Source organism: Taudactylus pleione, unplaced genomic scaffold (assembly GCF_031769625.1).
Source record: "Taudactylus pleione unplaced genomic scaffold, aTauple2 ptg000078l, whole genome shotgun sequence".
NCBI lineage: Eukaryota > Metazoa > Chordata > Amphibia > Anura > Myobatrachidae > Taudactylus > Taudactylus pleione.
Genome location: NW_028284480.1, coordinates 1,300,166 through 1,322,416, shown reverse-complemented (window position 1 = coordinate 1,322,416; position 22,251 = coordinate 1,300,166). Strand labels below are relative to the sequence as shown.

Below are 22,251 nucleotides of genomic sequence, written 5' to 3'. Positions count from 1 at the left end.
ATATGTGCTATCCGGCTCTTTATATTCCTGACCAAACTGCAAAATGAGCCCCACAGTATTTCAGAAGTCTTATCACAAGCGATCCACACATAGGAAGAGAGTAACTGCCCCTGAATAATACAGACTGTAGAAAAGATCTCGGAAGGTACAAGTGTAAGCATCCTATGAAACAAGGTCCTGATGTGAAGTTGACTTATCAGAAGCTGCAGAGGGAGCAACACCCAGTTATCTCCAAGGCCACATGTGCTGTCACGCGCACACAAGTTAGAACGAAAACATTAGCTGAGACCTGCGGATCACATTTATGAAGGCATACAGTATATTCTCCGAAAAGCAAGCTGTAAGCTACAAGCAGCCAAATGTAGACAGAAGAGCAATGTCATGTCCTGTGTGACCATTTATCAACATTGTCAAAAATAATGCCACCTTCTGTCAGACAAAAAACCACAGCCAGATTATAGTCACTCAAACAATTCCCAAATAGCAAAAAAACAGCAACAACGAGGGACTGAAACCAGTGAGCAGGTTCAATGTACAACACTACAAACTCTATCCATGCAATACAAGCGTGAAAGGTACACATCAATTTCTTGTTCTGAAATGAGATTATTATTTTATTCAATTTTAAAGTATATCAACTGATCAAAATCGGAAACTGTACTGCACATTATACCAAGATTTTATCTTGGGAGAGCATGCACAGGATTTTCTATGCTAGTGTTAGTGGTTTAGCTTTTTATTTTACCATACAATTTTGTTAAATAATTAAACAAAACATTTAAAATTTGTTTGTCAATCACTTCTGTGGCCACAGCTGAAGCCCCTGCCTAGCTAGATAATCAAGCAGACTATAAGGCTGATATTGTATAAATATTTTATTAAAACTGGTCATTGTATGCATTTGGTATTAATCCATCGTAACATCTTGGTTATTTTTGCAATACTGTATGTAGTCTCAGGGTTATATTAAGATAATACATATAATGGTATTGTGCAATGCAAAAGTTATATCGCAACAGAATACAGGATAATGTCTATTCAGTGATTCAGACAGCAAGTCAGAAAAAAAAAATGATTAACGTCATGCTGATTCTGAAACGTGAACATAAGGATTACCACCTCAGGGTGCATACAGTACCTCCTGCTAGCCATTCATACTACTTACACTGTGCTACCTGGCCAATGACCAGTCAAACAGGTTTTCAACACAATAGGTACAAGCTCTACAGTTCAGAACTAAACAGATCAATTTCGGGAGTAGAAATCATGTGAAGGTTACCACCTTCTCACAATTATTGTGAGATATCACTAGTATAAAATGGCACAAAGTAAGAGCAGAGCCACAGGCAAAAAGCTATGCAGCTACAATAAAGCATCCACAGTGAGAAAGCTGCATTATGGACTCTTGTATTCAGTTTGGGCAGTGTCCTCTGTAGTATCAATGTCACAATTCAGGCAGCTTCCAGAGAAGAAATACACTGGCAAGCAGGATAGTGTGAGATGTTTGGCAGATCTGGGCTAGCGGTGAGAGCTGTGTTAGATACACTTCAGGACTTAGGGCCTGATTCAGACCCGTTCGCTATATGCGTGCGCTCGCAAGCGGCCTGATGTTCTGCGTACGCAAATGCTTTGTTCTGTGCGTGCGCGAACTACTCACAGCGATCGCATACAGCTCGCTTGTCCAGCAGAGACAGCCCAGTCTAATGAGTGACAGGAGAGGCCGTTTGTGGGTGGTAACATGGGCAGTCCATTAGAAACTGGGGAGTGGAGGTGCAAACGCAGGTGTGCCTGGGTGTTCCAACGCCGTTTTTCAAGGCGTGCATAATTAAGAGGCAGCGTCATAGTTCACGTCACTTGGCTGTTTTTTACACTGAAGTCCTCGCAGTGATTGCGGTAGGGTAAGGCAACCGCAAGTGCTGCGTTAGCGTCCGATGGTGCTCGATGTACCAATGTTTTAAGACACTTCCAGGAGAGAACGTGCGCTAGTGGGCGACTCTACATACTCTGATGGGCAGCTACATACACAGAGCGATCGCCCGCACAGCCAAAGTGGGTGTGCTTTTGTCTTGTAAAGCGATCGCATCCCATGACGTTAATTTTAAAAATTAGCATACGCAGGATGCGAGCGGCGGCAACATGCGAGCGGGTCTCAATCAGGCCCTTAGTGCACTTCAACTAAGCAGAATATTATGCTCTGTGTCATTCAATTAGCCGCATTAACCAGTTTCCAGGTGTAAAAGTGAATTTTCGGTGAAAACAAAATTTCTCCCTATTCAACTAGATTGCAAGCTAACAAGCGATAATTCTTTGTAGGATTTTATGCAAACTTCTTTTCACCACCTCCTGAGCAGGTGAAAGGTTGAGGGAAAGCCCCTATAAGGTAAACATGTCGGGACTTGGTTCAGAACCACCCTCCTTAATGACTAAGTAGGGACTTTGGCCAATAATGACATATCATTTTTGGGGTGAAAATGTGCAAAGTGCAGAAAAATGGGTTAATTGATGTGGGACAGGTATATGAGGGTGCTGTATGAATGGGACAGGTGTTTTTAAGGTTGTAGGTGGGTGTTAGGTGTACTTTGAAGGTTTTTTAAAAGTGGTTAAAATGACACAAAAGTTAAATAAATGGGCGGTAGGTTCCATAAGTTAACGTACGAAAAGTTTAGGTTTTATCGCGGCTAACGGAATTCCCACCATTATTGTTAATTAACATTTGCTTTTAATCGAGTAAGTTTAAATTAGACTGACATATTCTTTGCACTGACAAGACTATACAGCAGAAACTAAATCAATACATTGTGGGCAGGGGTGTAGGGTGTGCACACAGGCTCCTTGGTCCAGGGGGGCCCCGGACTGCACAGCCTGCAACCATAGTATTACTTACCTCTCCGGAGTTCCACGTCGGCGCGGGGTCCGGCACTATAAAAACTTCTGGAAAATGTCCGCCACGGCCATTTTCCCGTCGTTTGGACATGCGCAGTACAAGGAAAATAGCCGCTGCAGTGACCTGCGCATACTCTGTAGACTCTGGGAGCACTTTAGTGCCCAGAGTCTATAACTCCGGCGCTGGCGGCCGCCGGACAGAGGGGGCCAGTGTCTGAGACTGCACATGGGCCCCCCTCCTCTCTAGACACACCCCTGATTGTGAGACATTTATGAAATATGTTGCACAGACAACAGTATAGAGAAGTAGATATTGCTCATAGCAAGCAGTTATGCCATTTTTATATTTAGATAATTAAAGTAAGTGTGTGGTTGTTTTAGACAAAGCCACATTTCCTACAGTTATCTGTTAAACAGTTTTCCCTTTAGCTTTAGGAGTGCCCACGTTTCTTAACATGTAAGGACAATAAGGGGCAGTTTCATGTACTAGGCAACATTTATAAAGCTATTGAAGATTCTGTGTTTATTTTAATCTGTTTATTATTTTAAAAAAAATAGCATTTTTGCAATTCTTGTGCTAGAATGATCACAGTGAAGTAAAATGTACATTATAGCATCTGGGCACACTAGGTTTACACAGCCGTAAAGGGTGCACTGGCATTATTGGACTCATGCCCAAACGGTTCTCCTGAAGGTAAATGCAATGTGCTGAATGTGAACGTGTGACACAGGATAATCAGATGATATTTTTATGTCAAACGGGTGTTTTATACAGTTTTGACATTAAAAACGTCGACATGATATGGATGCCGAAATTTGACATGTTGACAGCAATAGCAACATGTTGTACATGTACACATTAAGCATGTCGACACTGAGAATGTCAACAGTACTCTTTTTCCTAACCCTAACTGCACCCCCCATGTACCTAATGTAGACATGCATAACGTTGACATTACATGTTGGCAATTTGTCATAATCGACAAAGTAACTACAAACATTTCCTGTAGTGTAGATGTGGACCAGATTTCTTCTCTTAAAACTATTGAATCCACTGTTAACTGAACATAGTAACAGCATATAAGACTATATTACAGGCAAATAAAACTGTATTTTACAGTATTAGGGCTCGATCCTATTAGCCGCGATGATCTCGCTGGAAGCCCGGATTCGAATTATGCTCGCAGCCCCATAGGGCTCTGAGCAAAATAAAGCGAATTCGGGCTCGAAGCAAGGCGCGAAGGGTGCGAGGTGCCGGGTTTTTAATGCAGTTGCAACGGCAAGTCGCACATAATAGGATTGACCCCTTAGTGCTCAGTAGAGATTTCCTAATTGTCACCAAATCGTAAAAAATATATATATATTTATTTTAGACATAATTCTAAAGAAATACAAAGTTAATAAAAAGCTTTAAAAAAAAGTTTTTTTAAAAAAGCAGAAAGTTCTATTCTTCTGTAACCCCTCATTATATCCAGTGTTCCCCCTACACTTTATTTGTCGGGCGGTCCGCCCGGTAAAAATCCCCCCCCCCCCCCTCGGCACTGTAACATCCCGAGAGTTGAGCGCGGCGGTGCAGCCGGGGCCCGCACACGCCGCTAGTGTCCCCAGGGCCCCACAAGTGTAGGGCAGACGGCAGTGAGTAGCGGTCTGCCCTACACAGAAACCAACACACAGCCGCCAGCGGCAGCTGCGTGTTTGTCATAGCAGCGCAGCCAGCCAATGAGAGTCATACAGACTGATTGGCTGCTGCGGCCACAGAGGGAGCCAGCTGGAGCTCACTCATGAGCTCCCATTCGGGTCCCTCCGCAGCGGTTGATGGGAGAGACGTCATGACGTCTCTCCCATGGTGCAGAGCGGGCCGGAAGCAGCAGAGAGCGGCGGTCGTCGGCTGGAGAGGGGATCTGGTAAGTGGTCTTTATTTTTTTGTGAGTATGCGTTACTGTATAAATGGGACTGCTATTGGGGGCACTGTATAATGGGGCTGCTACAGGGGGCACTGTATAATGTGGCTGCTACTGAGGGCACTGTATAAAAGGGGCCGCTACTGGGGGCACTGTATAAAAGGGGCCGCTACTGGGGGCACTGTATAAAGGGGGCCGCTACAGGGGACACTGTATAAAGGGGGCCGCTACAGGGGACACTGTATAAAGGGGGCCGCTACTGGGGACACTGTATAAAGGGGGCCGCTACTGGGGACACTGTATAAAGGGGGCCGCTACTGGGGACACTGTATAAAGGGGGCCGCTACTGGGGACACTGTATAAAGGGGGCCGCTACTGGGGACACTGTATAAAGGGGGCCGCTACTGGGGACACTGTATAAAGGGGGCCGCTACTGGGGGCACTGTATAAAGGGGGCCGCTACTGGGGGCACTGTATAAAGGGGGCCGCTACTGGGGGCACTGTATAAGGGGGCCGCTACTGGGGGCACTGTATAAGGGGGCCGCTCCTGGGGGGACTGTATAGGGGGGCTGCTCCTGGGGGCACTGTATAGGGGGGCTGCTACTGGGGGCACTGTATAAAGGGGGCTGCTACTGGGGGCACTGTATAAAGGGAGCTGCTACTGGGGGCACTGTATAAAGGGGGCTGCTACTGGGGGCACTGTATAAAGGGGGCTGCTACTGGGGGCACTATATAAAGGGGGCTGCTACTGGGGGCACTATATAAAGGGGGCTGCTACTGGGGGCACTGTATAAAGGGGGCTGCTGCTGGGGGCACTGTATAAAGGGGGCTGCTGCTGGGGGCACTGTATAAAGGGGGCTGCTGCTGGGGGCACTGTATAAAGGGGGCTGCTGCTGGGGGCACTGTATAAAGGGGGCTGCTACTGGGGGCACTGTATAAGAGAGACCACTACTAGAGAGGGCACTATTTAAGCCTGGGGGCACAGCATAAGGACAAAGCTAAAGTACAGGAGGCAATGCATAAAGGGGAAAACTACAGTGGGCACTGTATAAAGGGCACAAATACAGGGGGCACTGCATAATGGGCACTTTTGACTGAGAGCCAGTGGGGGGGATCAGCCTGAGACCTGTCGGGCTGGATTGGTAAGGGAGATACCCCTTTTCTAGGCACGCATAATTGTGAAGGCCCCCCCAGGAAAAAAATTTCAGGGGAGAACACTGACATCTATTTGCAGATGTCACACATGCAGAAGTCAGGTGACCATCAAGACCCGGAAAATGCCGTTGGAGTAGTAGGGAGCAGGTAAGCCACCGCTGGGCCACCAGGGATAGGTCGTCATTCTAACATGTCAATATTTCATCACTGTCTACATGATGAATGTCGACATGATCAACATCAACATTATGACCACGTCGAGATTCTCATGTCGGCATATCATACCCAACCCTCATGAAAATGTGTGTATATGCCACACAGACATTCTCCCCAAAACCACACCAATAAAATCATGTTGTCTGGACGGGATACGTTTAATATACCGACAGCGGAGTTTCCGGTGGTCACAATGTCGATGCCGGAATCCCGACACTTATTGGAATACCGGCGCTGGCATCCCAACCGCCGGAATTCCGAAGGTAAGTAGCAGGGTTGGGGGGGTTAGGCACTAAGGGTGAAGGGTTAGGTTTAGGCAAAAGGGAGGTAAGGTTAGGGGTTAGGTTAGGAATACTTACCTTGAGACGTCGGGATGCTAACTTTGTTGGCATGCCGGTGTCGGGATTTTGACCACCGGGATCCCGAACGCCAACATCCCGTGCCCAACCCGTCTGGACTGCACCAAGTAATCGTTATTACATCACAGTAAAGCTGGAACACACTATATACAATGTACCTAGCAATGGTGCAATGCAATGCAATGATACATTGCACGTGCTATACACACTGCATGATCTGGTATACGATGTTGTGATATGTCGTTTCATGCTGTGTGTAACAGCACTGGGTCGTCATTGCATTGTGCCATTTGCTGTGCAGAACAGCAGATGGGAAAAGGCGATGAACGACCGTCGTTAACAAGGGTTCAGAATACGATAATTAATTCCTTCGCGATATATCGTATGATACATCATATAGTGTGTATCCAGCTTAAGGTTCAGTCAATTGGCAGCGCTATTTTACAGTTGCCAACTTCAAGTACGTTATTGACAATCAGTAAAAAATAAGCCCCAATTTGTAGCTGTCCTTAAGAAAGAGAGAAAACAACGGATCAGTACAAATATACAGAGTGACACACTGTCACATAGCATCGTCATTAATATTTTTGGCTTTTAGGAGGAATGGGGGCCATCTATGAAACGAAATGCACATTTTCACGCCTTTTATTATTACAGAAATCCACAGAAAGTCCGAACCTTGTGTAAGTTTATAAAAAAAAAAAATACAAAAAAATGTGCTGATCAACATGTAAAATATTGGCAAACTAGGAATACTCCTTTTCCATCAAAATCCTGGGTGGAACCAGGGATTTTGAACACTGGTCCAACCTGGGTCGGACCCGGCTTCAGACAACGGCCCTGATTCAGACCCACTCGCAAGTGGCTGTCCGCTCGCAAGTGGGTCGATGGTCTGCACTGAGCATGCGCACAACGGAGGGAGCTCCGTCGTGCGTATGCGCCAGACGCGACGAGCGAAGGAAAGTCCTTCGCTCGTTGTGTCTGATCAAAGGGGGCGTGCTGTCTATGTTGATTGACAGCACGCCCCCTTTGGTGGGCGTGCCTCCCTGACGGGGGCGTTCCCACGGGAACGCCTCCCGTCAGAAGCCGGCCCACTGACATCACTAGTGATGTCAGTGGGAGTGATTTGGCTCTGATAGAGCCAAAATCACTCCGGGGCTTGCGGTTGAAAACCTCAACCGCAGGCTCCGGCTCGCAGTTTCGATGGTCGCGATGGTCACGACCATCGCGGCCATCAAACTGCACGCTCGTATAGGCTGTGGGTGGTGACTCACAGCTATACGAGCGTCCAGGAGGACGCTCCATTTTTATGGAGGGCGGCCCTCATTCAGAGCGTGCGCTCTGCTCAGAGCGTACGGCTCTGACTGAGGGCCAATGTTTCCACTGCACTTCGACACGTGTTATTCCCAGGTCGGCCCCATTTCCACTGAACCCGGGTCAGCTCTGTAGATATAATTAAAAATTTACTTTTTTCAGGCACACAAAGATGAGGTCACAAAAGGGCCTCAGAAGCTCCAATCACGGTATAGAAGTGTTACCAGAGTTGCCTAACCCGGGTAGGGTCCATTTACACTGCCATGTAACCCGGGTTACTAGTGTTCAACCCTGGTTGAGACTTGGGTAGGGTTGCCAGGTAAATTGACCCGGGTTCTTTTTTTGGGAACCATTCCCACTGCAGCCTGACCCGGGTAGACCCTGCAATAACCCAGGTTTCTTGGGCAGTGGAAAAGGGGTATAATTTTATTTAATCCACCAGTATAATGAAATCAATATTATACAATTGCTGGGTTGTTTAACTGCACCTGCACCCTCACCTTACTCCTACTTTCTCTGTACATTTCTCTCTCCTCCCCATGTCAGTTTCTCTTCACTTACTTTGTCTCTCACTTGTCGCCCCCATCTCTCTAATTTTTAGGCTTCACAGTACCCCCTCCCCTAGGTCTGTCTTCATCACCTTGTGCTGACCAGACACTGGCTGTGGCAGGCTTCCCCCCTATGCACGCTAGGGCCCACGAGTACCTGTCTGACGGTGTCATTATTATCAGTGGTGAGAAATGTTATATAGATAGGACATGTACGCTTTATCACATTCCTTTCTGCATTGTACTTGTCCAATTCTAAACATTAGTATTTACTGCTTTCATCAGTATATGTAAGTACACGTCTCATTCATTTCCATTCATTCTATCATGGAAGGATGACATTTGTGCAAACATTTCAAAGCACACACACTAAAGAATTACTAGCACATTTCTGCACAACACACTCAGAGTAATGAAGTATATGTTACAACTTACATTCAATGATAGCAACACTAAACTGAGATGGCAAACACAATGACAATTCAGGCGTGCAATTCCCAGAAACAGCCGTATTATTAATTTACATTACTTACTACATCATAAGACTTTACCAAGAACACACTTAATGAGAAAATGTAATTTCTTATCTTACCCAAGAACTCTGAAAACATTTGAAAAGTTGTGGCAGGTAGTAATAGTCCATGTTCTTAAAACGCTAGGCAGGACAAACCATTGTGCTAAAAGAAACTGCAGAGCTGCTAGAGTGACATCTATAATTCACAGGCTCCCTGCACAACACAGATACTTCCTCTTTCATCAACATAGTTTCATACAGGAGGCAAGTCCGTCACGTGACTAACCTCGCTTAATCAATTAGGCCACTGGATGGATGCAGAGTGTGAGAAAAAAAAAATTATATATATATATATATATATATATATATAATCACAACTAGTTGCAGCATGTAAACGCCGCTGGCATGATTGTCGACTTTGGCCACCTCCGGGCCGTACAAGACTGACAAGATAAGGATCTGCTAAAGCAGACTGTGATGTTTAATTGCTGGAATATCTTCAAAATGCAGTTACTGTGCAATATACTTTTCTTTCACTGGGTGGTAATCTGTGACCAAGTAAATACAACATTGTGCTTGAACAATTTGGAGAGTGCCATTGTGATTATCTTCATATTATATGGCTGTGTACATTAACTTCATGGCTTTTGAATGCAGCACCCCAGAAGATAAATAATAAATAAGGAGTGTGTGGATATGGAACGTGTTTCATATTATATATATTTATTTTTTTGTGACAGCATCACCAGAGATGGCGATAGTGAGCGATGAATTCTGTGTGGGGCTGGAGGGATCCACCCACACAGGGTAGAAAAAGCCAGGTATTACCTCACCTAATGGCTGCCCTTTGACTGCTCCAGCCCTCCCTGGGCTCTGTGCAGACAGTCCAGGTGGGACTGTAGTTGGAGACCAGTGTGTGCTGGGAAGCCACTGGAGGTAAGGAAGCCGGGGTTCAGACCTTCATGGAGGTAGGGAGAACCCTAAACCTCTAAAAGACTGTTGAGAATGCAACTATGAGGCTGTGGCTGCCAGCCAGCTAAAGACCAGACCGAAGCCTGTGTCAGGACAGCTGATAATTGAGAAGCCAGAGGCTAAGCCAGGCCAGGCTAAATATCCCAGTGTTACTCTGCGTTACTAGACAGGCGTCTCATGTTTTTCTGTAACATGATTGTATATAAGTATAAACACATGCACATATATATTTACAAACACAGATTACATATGCACATACATAATATGTATTGCACATGGATATGTACTATATACACAAATCCAAATAGCTATATAACAATATGGTTATAACTTTTACCATCCATCCATAAGAGTAATACGTATCTGGTAATGTTTTTTTTGGGTTGTTTGTTTGTTTCTTAACTTTATGGATGTGGGCAGCTCTGAATGTATATTGGCAATGGTTTGGAAGGGTAAAGGTCAAACAACAGCTACAGTATGCAGATTCAGAGGAAATGGCTTAGTAATAACAGCAAAGTTCCAAATATTAAACAAATTAGTTGTAGCTGCAAAAACAAGTAGGAATCAAAGTCTGGAATATTAAAATTGTCTCATTAAGGTTATTAACTTACAGTATCTGTGTAATAGAGTTAAAGGGAGAAACTGTTCCGATGCAATAGTACATTGAGGAGCAGATCTTTCATTTTAGAAGAGACAAATTCAAGATTAGGATTCTGGTAATTAAATTATCTGGAAATCATGGTAGTGATGGCAAAATTGTAATATAAAACAACAAACAGACATGAAAGGCAGATGAACCAAATGCTCAAAACCCTGATGAGATATATATATATATATTTTTATTATTTATTATTATTATTTGTCCCCTGCATACAACAATAGGTCATACAGTTTGATTGTTGAAAATGCAGTTGTCCGTTGTGAATGAAACCAGTGTGTGGCTATATGTATCCCTCAATACCACCGATTCATATAGCATCTAACGTATCACTTTATGCAAACAGTAAGGATTTCAATTATCAGCCTTTATTTACAAAGCGCTGATATATTAAGCAGTGCTGTACTTTGATATATTAAGGGGCGTACTTAGGGGGGCTCATGATAGAGATCAAACATATCATGACAAACAATATAAATATGTCCCTACCCAAATGATCTTGCAATCTAAAGCTGGGTACACACTGGACAATATATTGGTCATTCAATTGAAAGGTCAATATATTGCGAACGCGTCGGCGTAGGTGTACCCCCGATATGTCTGTGAATGTCGTCCACAGACATATTCGCAAATATATTGGTGCATCTGCTGGTGTGTATGAGCGGTCAGCCACCCACCCAAACACTTGCTACAGGGATCGCAGGTGACTAAATGCTCAACTGGGCGGGTAAATTCAACTGCTGGCGAAGTTGTGATGTCAGGGAACACGCATCAATCGGCAAGTCTGTATAGCTTACCTGATCGGCCGCTGTGTTGGCAGATCCGTCTGCACAGTGTGTACCCAGCTTAATTATATACTAATTACAGGGACAAGCAACCTGTGGCACCCCAGCTGCTGTGGAGCTACAGTTAAACTGCGGCAGGGCATGCTGGGAGGTCTAGTGCCACAGCAACTGGAGGGCCACAGGTTGCCTACATTGTACTTATTACATAATAAATTTCCACGTCAAGTTCCATTGTGCTTTGTATATAGATGTTGTCGCACACAAATATGCAAGTGTCCCATATCAAATTAATCAGTGCAGTCTCCTGGTGCATCTTCGTCACATCGCATTGCAAATAAGATGCGCGTTCGGTCGAACAAGATGCAAAAAGAAGATGCTAGGCACAGGACCTGGCGGCTAACTTGCTCGGCCTGGCGTACTGAGACTAGGTGTAGAAGGACACATCTGTAGCATTTACTAGGAGCCACAAGTTTCCGCAGTGCCGAGCTTACATTTCAATCTGTGTATCTGTGAGCGACTGAATCTTGCTTGAACTTTTCATCGGACTCAATAGTATCTGTGCACAAAGAAAACTTTTCAACTGATTTAAAATCTTGATTTGAACATTTTTATTATAGGATGATGCCAATTAATGAATAGACATCTATTCATTGTAATTGCCCAATGATACAGTTCCATACAAACATTTTCGTTTCTGAAAATAAAACAAAAACTTTAAACCTTTGTTACTGATCATGAAATTAATATTGTGTGCTTACGTTCTGTTCAATAATTTGTTTCATTAATCAGCCCTCAGGTGGCTTCACAAAATGTATATACCTATAAAATGGAATGTTATTCTTGACTGGTATCCAAGAAAAGCACATTTATGAATAGCACTCAACAGAAACCCTTGTATAGCCATCATAATGTCCACATGTCCAATTATCTGTATCCATGTATCGAGTGGTGATTAAAGTTTTTTATTCTTTTTGCAGCTTTAGGAGATCTTGCTTTTGCTCAGTGCACCTGTCAGGAGCAATTCTGTGTAACATCAGCATTAGACTGATGCAATACAGGCAGGGCAGAGAGGAGGGGAGAGTTATCTAACCATCTCTCCAGCAACTCTTTTTTTATTACATCTCAATGCCAAGACACCCTGCATCACTGTGCTAAGTGGTGATGCAGCATGTCACACAGAGTTAATACATTGGGATGTGGTCAAAATCCCAATTGCGGGGAATCCGGCAGTCAGAATGCCCGCGCTGAAGTCCTGACACTTGTCAGAATCCCGAGCGCCAGCATCCCAATACATTTTCCCCAAAGTGTTTTACCTGAAAATATAGGGTCCAATAGGTACCTTTGCAATGAGCCACTAGAAAACTTCTGAGGGGCATAATGTGGACATGAGTAATAGCTAGCGATGTACAGACATACAGTCAGGTGCATAAATATTGGGACAGACAGAATTTTCATATTTTGACCTCTATTCACCACCACAATGGCTTTGAAATGAAACAGACAAGATGTGATTTAACTGCAGACTTTCAGATTTAATTTGAGGGTAATTACATCCAAATCAGGTGAACGGTGTAGGAATTACAACGGTTTCTATATGTGCCTCCCACTTTTTAAGGGGCCAAAAGTAATGGGACAAACTAAACAATCCTAAATCTAACTTTCACTTTTTAATACTTTGTTGCAAATCCTTTGCAGGCAATTACAGCCTAAAGTCTGGAACGCATAGACATCACCAGATGCTGGGTTTCATCCCTGGTGATGCTCTGACAGGCCTCTACTGCAAATGTCTTCAGTTCCTGCTTGTTCTTGGGGCATTTTCCCTTCAGTTTTGTCTTCATCAAGTGAAATGCATGCTCAATCGGATTCAGGTCAGGGGATTGACTTGGCCATTGCATAACATTCCACTTTTTAGCCTTAAAAAACTCTTTGGTTGCTTTTGCAGTATGCTTCGGGTCATTGTCCATCTGCACTGTGAAGCACCGTCCAATGAGTTCTGAAGCATTTGACTGAATATGAGCATATAATATTGCCCGAAACACTTCAGAATTCATTCTGCTGCTTTTGTCAGCAGTCACATCATCAATAAATACAGAGGAACCCGTTCCATTGGCAGCCATACAAGCCCTCGCCATGACACGACCACCACCATGCTTCACTAATGAGGTGGTATGTTTTGGATCATGAGCAGTTCCTTTCCTTCTCCATACTCTTCTCTTCCCATCACTCTGGTACAAGTTGATCTTTGTCTCATCTGTCCATAGGATGTTGTTCCAGAACTGTAATGGCTTTTTTAGATGTTGTTTGGCAAACTCTAATCTGGTCTTCCTGTTTTTGTGGCTCACCAATGGTTTACATCTTGTGATGAACCCTCTATATTCACTCTTGTGAAGTCTTCTCTTCATTGTTGACTGACACATATACACCTACCTCCAGGAGAGTGTTCTTGATTTGGCCAACTGTTGTGAAGGGGTTTTTCTTCACCAGGGAAATAATTCTTCTGTCATCCACCACACTTGTTTTCCGTGGTCTTCCGGGTCTTTTGGTGCTGCTGAGCTCTCCGATGCATTCTTTCTTTTTAAGAATGTTCCAAACAGTTGATTTGACCACTCCTAATGTTTTTGCTTTCTGTCTGATGGGTTTGTTTTGATTTTTCAGCCTAATGATGGTTTGCTTCACTGATAGTGACAGCTCTTTGGATCTCATATTGAGAGTCGACAGCAACTGATTCCAAATGCAAATGTCACACCTAGAATCAACTCCAGACCTTTTACCTGCTTAATCGATAATGAAATAACGAGGGAATAGCCCACACCTGTCCATAAAATAGCTTTTGAGTTGATAGTCCCATTACTTTTGGCCCCTTAAAAAGTGGGAGGCACATATAGAAACCGTTGTAATTCCTACACCGTTCACCTGATTTGGATGTAATTACCCTCAAATTAAATCTGAAAGTCTGCAGTTAAAGCACATCTTGTTTGTTTCATTTCAAAGCCATTGTGGTGGTGAATAGAGGCCAAAATATGAACATTCTGTCAATGTCCCAATATTTATGCACCTGACTGTACATGCTGTACAAAAGACTTATAGTGGGTTATTCATGAAAGCTTGGAATGTGATAAAATTGTGAAAGATAAAGTACCAACAGATCAGCTCCTAACTGTCACAGGGCCTGATTCAGAGGCACTCAGAAGAAGCGAGCACTCGCTCTGAATCAGGACGGCTGCTTTTTTTTTTTTTTTTAACTGGCCTCCTGGCCGCTCGCTAAGCTGTGGGTGACAGCTTTTGCGAGCGGCCAGGTGATGGTCGCGACCATCGGGCTTGCGTTGAGACCCTTGTGGTAGGGTCTCGTCTTCCGCAAGCCCCAGTGAGCTTCTGGCTCTAACAGAGCCGGAAGCTCACTACTGACATCACTGGCGATGTCAGTAGGGCCACCCAAAAACGGCAGGCGTTCCTTCAGGAAGGCCTCCGTTTGACCAGCCACCTCCCCCCTCCCCTCCCTGCCTACAAAACGGGGCGAGCTGTCGATTAACATCAACAGACGCCCCGTTTGTAGCGGGCCCTGGTGCAAATTAATTTCTCACTCGCTACGGGGCTTGCGCACGCCGCGCAATGCACAACCAACAACCCGCTTCGGAGCGGGTCTGAATCAGGCCCACAGTCTGTAAAGTGACAGTTAGGAGCAGATTGGTTGGCACTTTATCTCTCACAATTTTATCTATCTCCAAGCTTTCATGATTAACCCCCTTAAGCCTGTGTTTCGTTTAACATAGAAGCTGATATCACTTCGCCAGCAGCCATGCATCATGTAGATACTGTGTGCTTCTGGAATTGATGGTGAATTCAGCGGCAGTGTTAATATTATCTAAACATTCTGCGGCCCACAGTGCCACCATGTGGACACTTACAAATTTATTTTCTTCATTAGTTTCACCAATAACACACAATGCTTTTCCAAACTTATCAAAGATGATGATAGGGAAAAAATTAAACTAAATAAATGAAAAGCAACTGAATATTACACCAAAGCTTGGGTTATAAATATGGCAAACATGCATTGGCGGTGATGGAGGACAAGTGTCAGATCAACTAACATACAAATTACCACTAAAGTAATACCACAACTAAGGGCCTGATTCATATCAGATCGCTATTGCGATCGCGGCTGTGGCAAATGCATATACACTCATCAAGTCTTCATAATTCATATTTTAAGAAATCTGTGTGACAATTTACATTCCGGGACCAAATCAGACAAGTTATACAAAATATGAATAACCCCTTTTCAGAGAAGATACATCAAGCCCATATCTTCCGGAAGGAGGCTTATTAATATCACAGAAATATCACATATCATAAGAAATTGTGAGGCAGATTATGACCTGTTAATTGAATGGGGAATCATCTCTCTGTGAGGTACCACAGGAAATTTATGGAAGGAAATAGCTCTTAGTTAAGGCTGGGTACACATTAGACCAGGCATATCAAACATGCGGCCCGAATAAACATTTTATGAGGCCCGACAGTGTGGGGCAACATATATATAATAAGCGGCCCACGCCCCTGCCACAATCGGAGCTCAGCTCCGATCGGTCAGTGTTTACTTTATTTATACCTGGCAACGCTGGTCTCTGAAGCGATCAGAAGCCTCTGATCGCTTCAGAGGCCAGCGTTCCCAGTGATGCAACGCACAGGTGACCTCAGGACATCAGCCACGATGAAAGGAGCCTGCACCTGCCACTCTGGATCTAATTACATCCAGTCAGCAGCAGCGTCTACGCGGGACGGTGGGAGTGAAGACGACGTGGACTGGAGCGGGGCCCCAGCGGCCATCGTGAAGAAAGGTAAGTACTGCACAGGTGAGTGGGGCCTGTTCTACACTGGGAGGGGGCACAGCATAAAGGGCATTACTGGGGGCACAACATAGAGGGCTCTGCATAAGGGGCATTACTGGAGGCTCTGCATAAGGGGCACTACTACGGACATTACTGGGGGCTCTGCGCATAAAGGGCATTACTGGGAGCACTGCATAAGGGGCACTACTAAGGACATTACTGGGGGCTCTGCATAAGGGGCACTATTGGTGGTTCTGCATAAGGGGCACTACTAAGGACATTACTGAGGGCTCTGCATAAGGGGCATTACTGGGGGCACTGCATAAGGGGCACTACTGGGGGCACTACTAGGAGCTCTGCATAAAGGGCATTACTGTGGGCTCTGCATTAGAGACATTACTAGGGGCATTAATGGGGCACAACATAAGGGGCACTACTAGGGACATTACTGGGGGCTGTGCATTGTGGGGCATTACTGGGGGCACTACTAGGGGCATTACTGGGGGCTCTGCATAAGGGGCATTACTGGGGGCTCTGAATAAGGGGCATTACCGGGGGCTCTGCATAAGGGGCATTACTGGGAGCTCTGCATTAGGGGCATTACTGGGAGCTCTGCATTAGGGGCATTACTGGGGGCTCTGCATTAGGGGCATTACTGGGGGCTCTGCATTAGGGGCATTACTGGGGGCTCTGCATTAGGGGCATTACTGGGAGCACTGCATAAGGGGCACTACTAAGGACATTACTGGGGGCTCTGCATAAGGGGCACTATTGGTGGTTCTGCATAAGGGGCACTACTAAGGACATTACTGAGGGCTCTGCATAAGGGGCATTACTGGGGGCACTGCATAAGGGGCACTACTGGGGGCACTACTAGGAGCTCTGCATAAAGGGCATTACTGTGGGCTCTGCATTAGAGACATTACTAGGGGCATTAATGGGGCACAACATAAGGGGCACTACTAGGGACATTACTGGGGGCTGTGCATTGTGGGGCATTACTGGGGGCACTACTAGGGGCATTACTGGGGGCTCTGCATAAGGGGCATTACTGGGGGCTCTGCATAAGGGGCATTACTGGGGGCTCTGCATTAGGGGCATTACTGGGAGCTCTGCATTAGGGGCATTACTGGGGGCTCTGCATTAGGGGCATTACTGGGGGCTCTGCATTAGGGGCATTACTGGGGGCTCTGCATTAGGGGCATTACTGGGGGCTCTGCATTAGGGGCATTACTGGGGGCTCTGCATTAGGGGCATTACTGGGGGCTCTGCATTAGGGGCATTACTGGGGGCTCTGCATTAGGGGCATTACTGGGGGCTCTGCATTAGGGGCATTACTGGGGGCTCTGCATTAGGGGCATTACTGGGGGCTCTGCATTAAGGGCATTACTGGGGGCTCTGCATTAAGGGCATTACTGGGGGCTCTGCATTAAGGGCATTACTGGGGGCTCTGCATTAAGGGCATTACTGGGGGCTCTGCATTAAGGGCATTACTGGGGGCTCTGCATTAAGGGCATTACTGGGGGCTCTGCATTAAGGGCATTACTGGGGGCTCTGCACAAGATGAACTACTAGGGGCATTACTGGGGGCACTACTAGGGACATTACTGTGGGCACAACATTAGGGGCACTGCATAATGGGCACAAATTCATAGGCAGTGTATAAGGGGCCACTACTACAGGGGGCACTGCATTGGTTTTTATTAATAAGAAACCTTTCAAAATTGCATATAAAATACTTTTTTTGTTGTGGCCCACACACTCTTAGACCTTGAATATTTGGCCTGGTTTGTATTTTGAGTTTGACATATGTACCCAGCCAAACTATCGTGCACGACGGGACCCAGCGGGGGTGCTGGCATCGGTAAGTGCATAAACACTTGCCGATGCGGGCAGCTACAGTGAGGGAGTAGAGGGGGCATGTTGCATTCGGCAACATGACATCACAAGCGAAATCATCACATCTTTCTGCATGTACAAAAGATATGTGGATCCGACAGACAACCTGTGCGAGCGCACGTCGGCATTGGCATCATGCATACACACTTGACGATATGAACGATATGTCGTTCAGATGCATTGGAATCGGCCAAATCGCTCAATGTATTGTCTAGTGGAGGGGTAGCCAACCTCGGTCCTCGAGAGCTACTAACAGTTCACGTTTTCCGGACCACCTAGCAGGTGCACAGGTGTAGTCATTACTCACTAACACATTTGAAAAGATCCACAGATGGAACTAATTATATCACTTAATTCTGTGAGGAGACCTGGAAAACATGCACCGTTAGCAGCTTTCCAGGACCAGGGTTGGCTACCACTTGTCTAGTGTGTGTGGGGGCCTTAATACAGTGTGTGTTGCAGGCACAGGCGAGATTCTGGCAAGTTAGTCCATATTTTTTTTTTTTTTTTTTTTTAAACAATAATTAAAAAGGCAAAACCAGGTTGCCTTTGCCTTTTAAATTATTGCTGCTTTAATAATATGGTCTAATTCGCTAGAATCTGGAAGGTAAATAGTTATATTCTGAAGAAGTTATAGTTCACATCCAGGGGGGATTTCCTCCTCATATTAACACAAACTGTCTCTCTGTGGTGCCTGCAAAATTCTGGCAAATATGGGGAAAGACCCATTTGAAAGCTGGTGTGTTATTAACATAGAGCAGAGTGTGTGCCAGCAAGTTTGTGCAACCAAGTGTTTTGGGATCTAATTGCAACAGCTTAAAGTGTGTATGGTGGGAGAGGCCTCCTTTGTGTTCAGCTAAATATGTAAACTGTGTAAAAAGTTGAGGATTAGTGTACTGAAATCAGATGTAACCCCTGGCAGTAACATCCAAATAATGGACACTTTAATAGCCACTTTATGATACACATTACATCAGTAAAATACTTATATCATATTATCAAGACACCAGCTAAATATCTTTTATTAGTGAATCCAAGTGGAATCAAAGGGCCTGATTCAGAGTTGGGAATAGAGTGAGATATCTCTCTCATCTATGAACTTGAACAAACCATATTGCAATGCAAGGGGTGTAAAAACATAAAAATTTTTTACATGTGGGGTAAATACTGGCTGATTTTGCATGTAGCCAACAAATACTGCACAGCTTTACTATTACTCTACAATTTAGATGTCAGTTTGGAAACACTCCTCCCAAATCTAAATCTCTCTGCACATTTTAAATCTGCCCCACCTGCAGTGCAGCATGGTTTTACCTAGATGATCAGTTGAGAGAGATGTCTCACTCTGGCCCTCATTCAGAGGCGATTGCAAGAAGCGACTGCTCGATCTGAATGGGGGCGGCCGCTTCTTTTTTTTAAGTGCGGCCTCCTGGTCGCTAGCTAAGCTAGCCACAGCTTAGTGACCGACCAGGGTGATGGTCGCGATCGTCAAGACCATCGCGACCATCGGGGCTTGCGACGAGACCCTAAGGTTGGGTCTCGGCAACCGCAAGCCCCAGGGAGCTTCCTGCTCTGATTGAGCTGGAAACTCCCCACTGACATCACTGCTGATGTCAGTGCGGCCGCCCACAAAATGGCAAGCGTTGGCCAGTGTGTACAGGCGATATGTCTGTGAAAGACGTTGTTCTCAGACATATTGCATTGGTTGTGCTGCACAGCTGATGGACAGATACAGTGCATCCAGAAAGTATTCACAGCGCTTCTCTTTTTCCACATTTTGTTATATTACAGCCTTATTCCAAAATGGAATAAATTAATTTTTGTCCTCAAAATTCTACACACAATACCCCATAATGACAACGTGTAAAAAGTTTTTTTTGAGATTTTTGCAAATTTAATACAAAAAAAACAAACAAAGAAATCACATGGCAGGAGTGGAGAGGAGGGTTGGTGCGGTAGATCTTTCAGGGTGGGAGGTAATGGGCATTACTGTGTGGCATAATGTGTAAGGGGCATTACTGTGTGGCACAATGTGCTATAAGGGGTATTACTTAGTGTGGCATAATGTGTTATAAAAGGGCAATATTGTGTGACAATGTTTAAGGGGCATTACGGTGTGGCATAGTGTGTTATAAGGGGCATTACTTGGTGTGGCATAATGTGTTGTAAGGGGGATTACTGTATTTTGAAACCACACACATTTTCAGGAGCGTGCGCGCCAGAGGTGCGCGCAGAAAAACTGCTTGTGTGTTTGTTTTATTCTTGGGCTGATGACAGAAACTTTTTTGGCAGGGGGGAACAAAATGTTTTGTTATGCCACTGCCTTTAGCCGTAGCCAACATATACAGAAAGGAAGAAAATATATATTATATGCATAAAAATTAATTAGTGACTCAGTAGATACATACTTTCTTTTTTTTCCTGTTACATATTGGAAGCAAAGTAGTTAATATACTGTACTTTAAAATATTCAACTAGATAAAGCCTGAAGGCCAGATGTACACGATCAGCAGTTCATAATGTATGGGAGTTGATGAATACTGATTTATGACCTGGTTTTATAATCTCGGTTCAAAGGATAATCTCTAATGAGAACAAGCCCTAATGCCCTGCAGCAAAAACAAGTATGAAAATATAAAGCAGTGGAAAATGTAAGTAAAATGCCAACTCTAATAACTAATGCTCCCTTAAATATATTCTACATTTGATTAATAGTGCTCCTATCTGTCAGCCTCAAATTAAATGGTTTCATTCCAGGTGTTTGATATACCAGACTAATAGTATCTAACAAAACAAGCCAATAAAGGCAAAAAGTATCATTTATAAAATGATCTGTTTTGCTGTAGAACCCATTAGACTTTTTTTAGTCATTGTACTACCGCATTCTTTTCTTGACTGTGCCCATACTTAATGTTTTCTAGTGCAATGCATGATATACATGGAAAATCTAACTATCACTTTAAATGCCGGAACATGGAGCTAAGTAGTAACACAGATGTGCTCCACAATAAAAATTACAGTTTCAATCTCTGGAACTAAACTGTACTGGAAAAAAAGTGACTTGCATTATTGGAAATGGGACAAACTGTACATATTTTAAACAATGAGCACATATTTATGAGACTACTAATCAGTATCCTTAAACTGGGCACACACATGTGGTTTCTCAAAACTAAGCACTTTGAGTCATATTAGGTGAAAAGTGCAATATAAATAACATTATTATAAATTCTAATGAAGTCACACAGATATTACAGAGATCACACATTTATAAAAACATATTTTTTTTAATTTAAAAGGAAAAAGGCCCAGAGAATATATTTTTTTGTTAATTTTGAATTTTCCCTAATTAACAGTTTATTAATCAAGTTATTGTAATTTATTGTCGTGATAAATTATATGAAAACAAGCTAACCTTTTCTGCTTGCACTGGTCGCTCTCTACGTCGATTTGGACTTTTCATCCCAAACAGATCTGTTTCAAATTCCGTCTCCCGCAATTTTGTTGAACGTTGTTTGGATTCTTCCTGAAAACATAGCTTAGAATGATTTTTTTTTCATTCTTTTCCTTTCTCTCTTATTTTCTGACTCCATTTATAGCAATATAGGTCACATCAATAAATGACCAAAGATGACACCTTTGCAGAAATGCACAATATTCAATTTTACATAACATTTGCAAGTCAACCAGTCACCGACAATTAAAGTTCAACACCTGTTGTAAATATCTTAATCCGTGGACTATATAGTTGTGTCCTCATACAATATTATGTAGTCGCGCCAAACTGACGTTATCGGCCGTAATCTGTGCGCCAAGTCATGTGCGATTCGGCTTCCATTGAGCGTCTCTTTTGATGAAAATGCGTCTCAGTTGCTCCATGAGACTGCACTGATTAATTTGATATGCGGCACTTGTATATCTGTGTGCGACTGAGTCAGAATCTGTATACAAAGTGCTACGAAGCAGCAACCGTGTCTTTTTTCACACCAAATTTTGTTGTGCTTCGTATACAAAGTCGCACACAGATTCACAAGTGAGGCACATTGAATTAATCAGTGCAGTCTCGTGAAGTAGTTTGTCGCATCCGATTGCAATTAAGATGCATTTCAAACGAAAAAAAAGACAGGGCAGACACAGTGAATCATCGTTTTTCATATGGACATGCATCTGAGTCACACCGCGCATGCGCTCTGTTATATATGTACTAAGTTGGAG

The 22,251-nt window shown here is 44.1% G+C and overlaps 1 protein-coding gene across 1 annotated transcript in view; it reads right to left on the bottom strand.

Moving 5' to 3' along the window:
• Positions 1-22,251, bottom strand: part of KIAA1671 (KIAA1671 ortholog) — a 216,504-nt gene that overhangs the window by 107,401 nt on the left and 86,852 nt on the right. Inside the window, exon 5 of the mRNA XM_088467891.1 lies at positions 21,452-21,562. Within this exon, the coding sequence (XP_088324017.1) occupies positions 21,452-21,562 (111 nt within the window). The remainder of the gene's footprint in view (positions 1-21,451; positions 21,563-22,251) is intronic.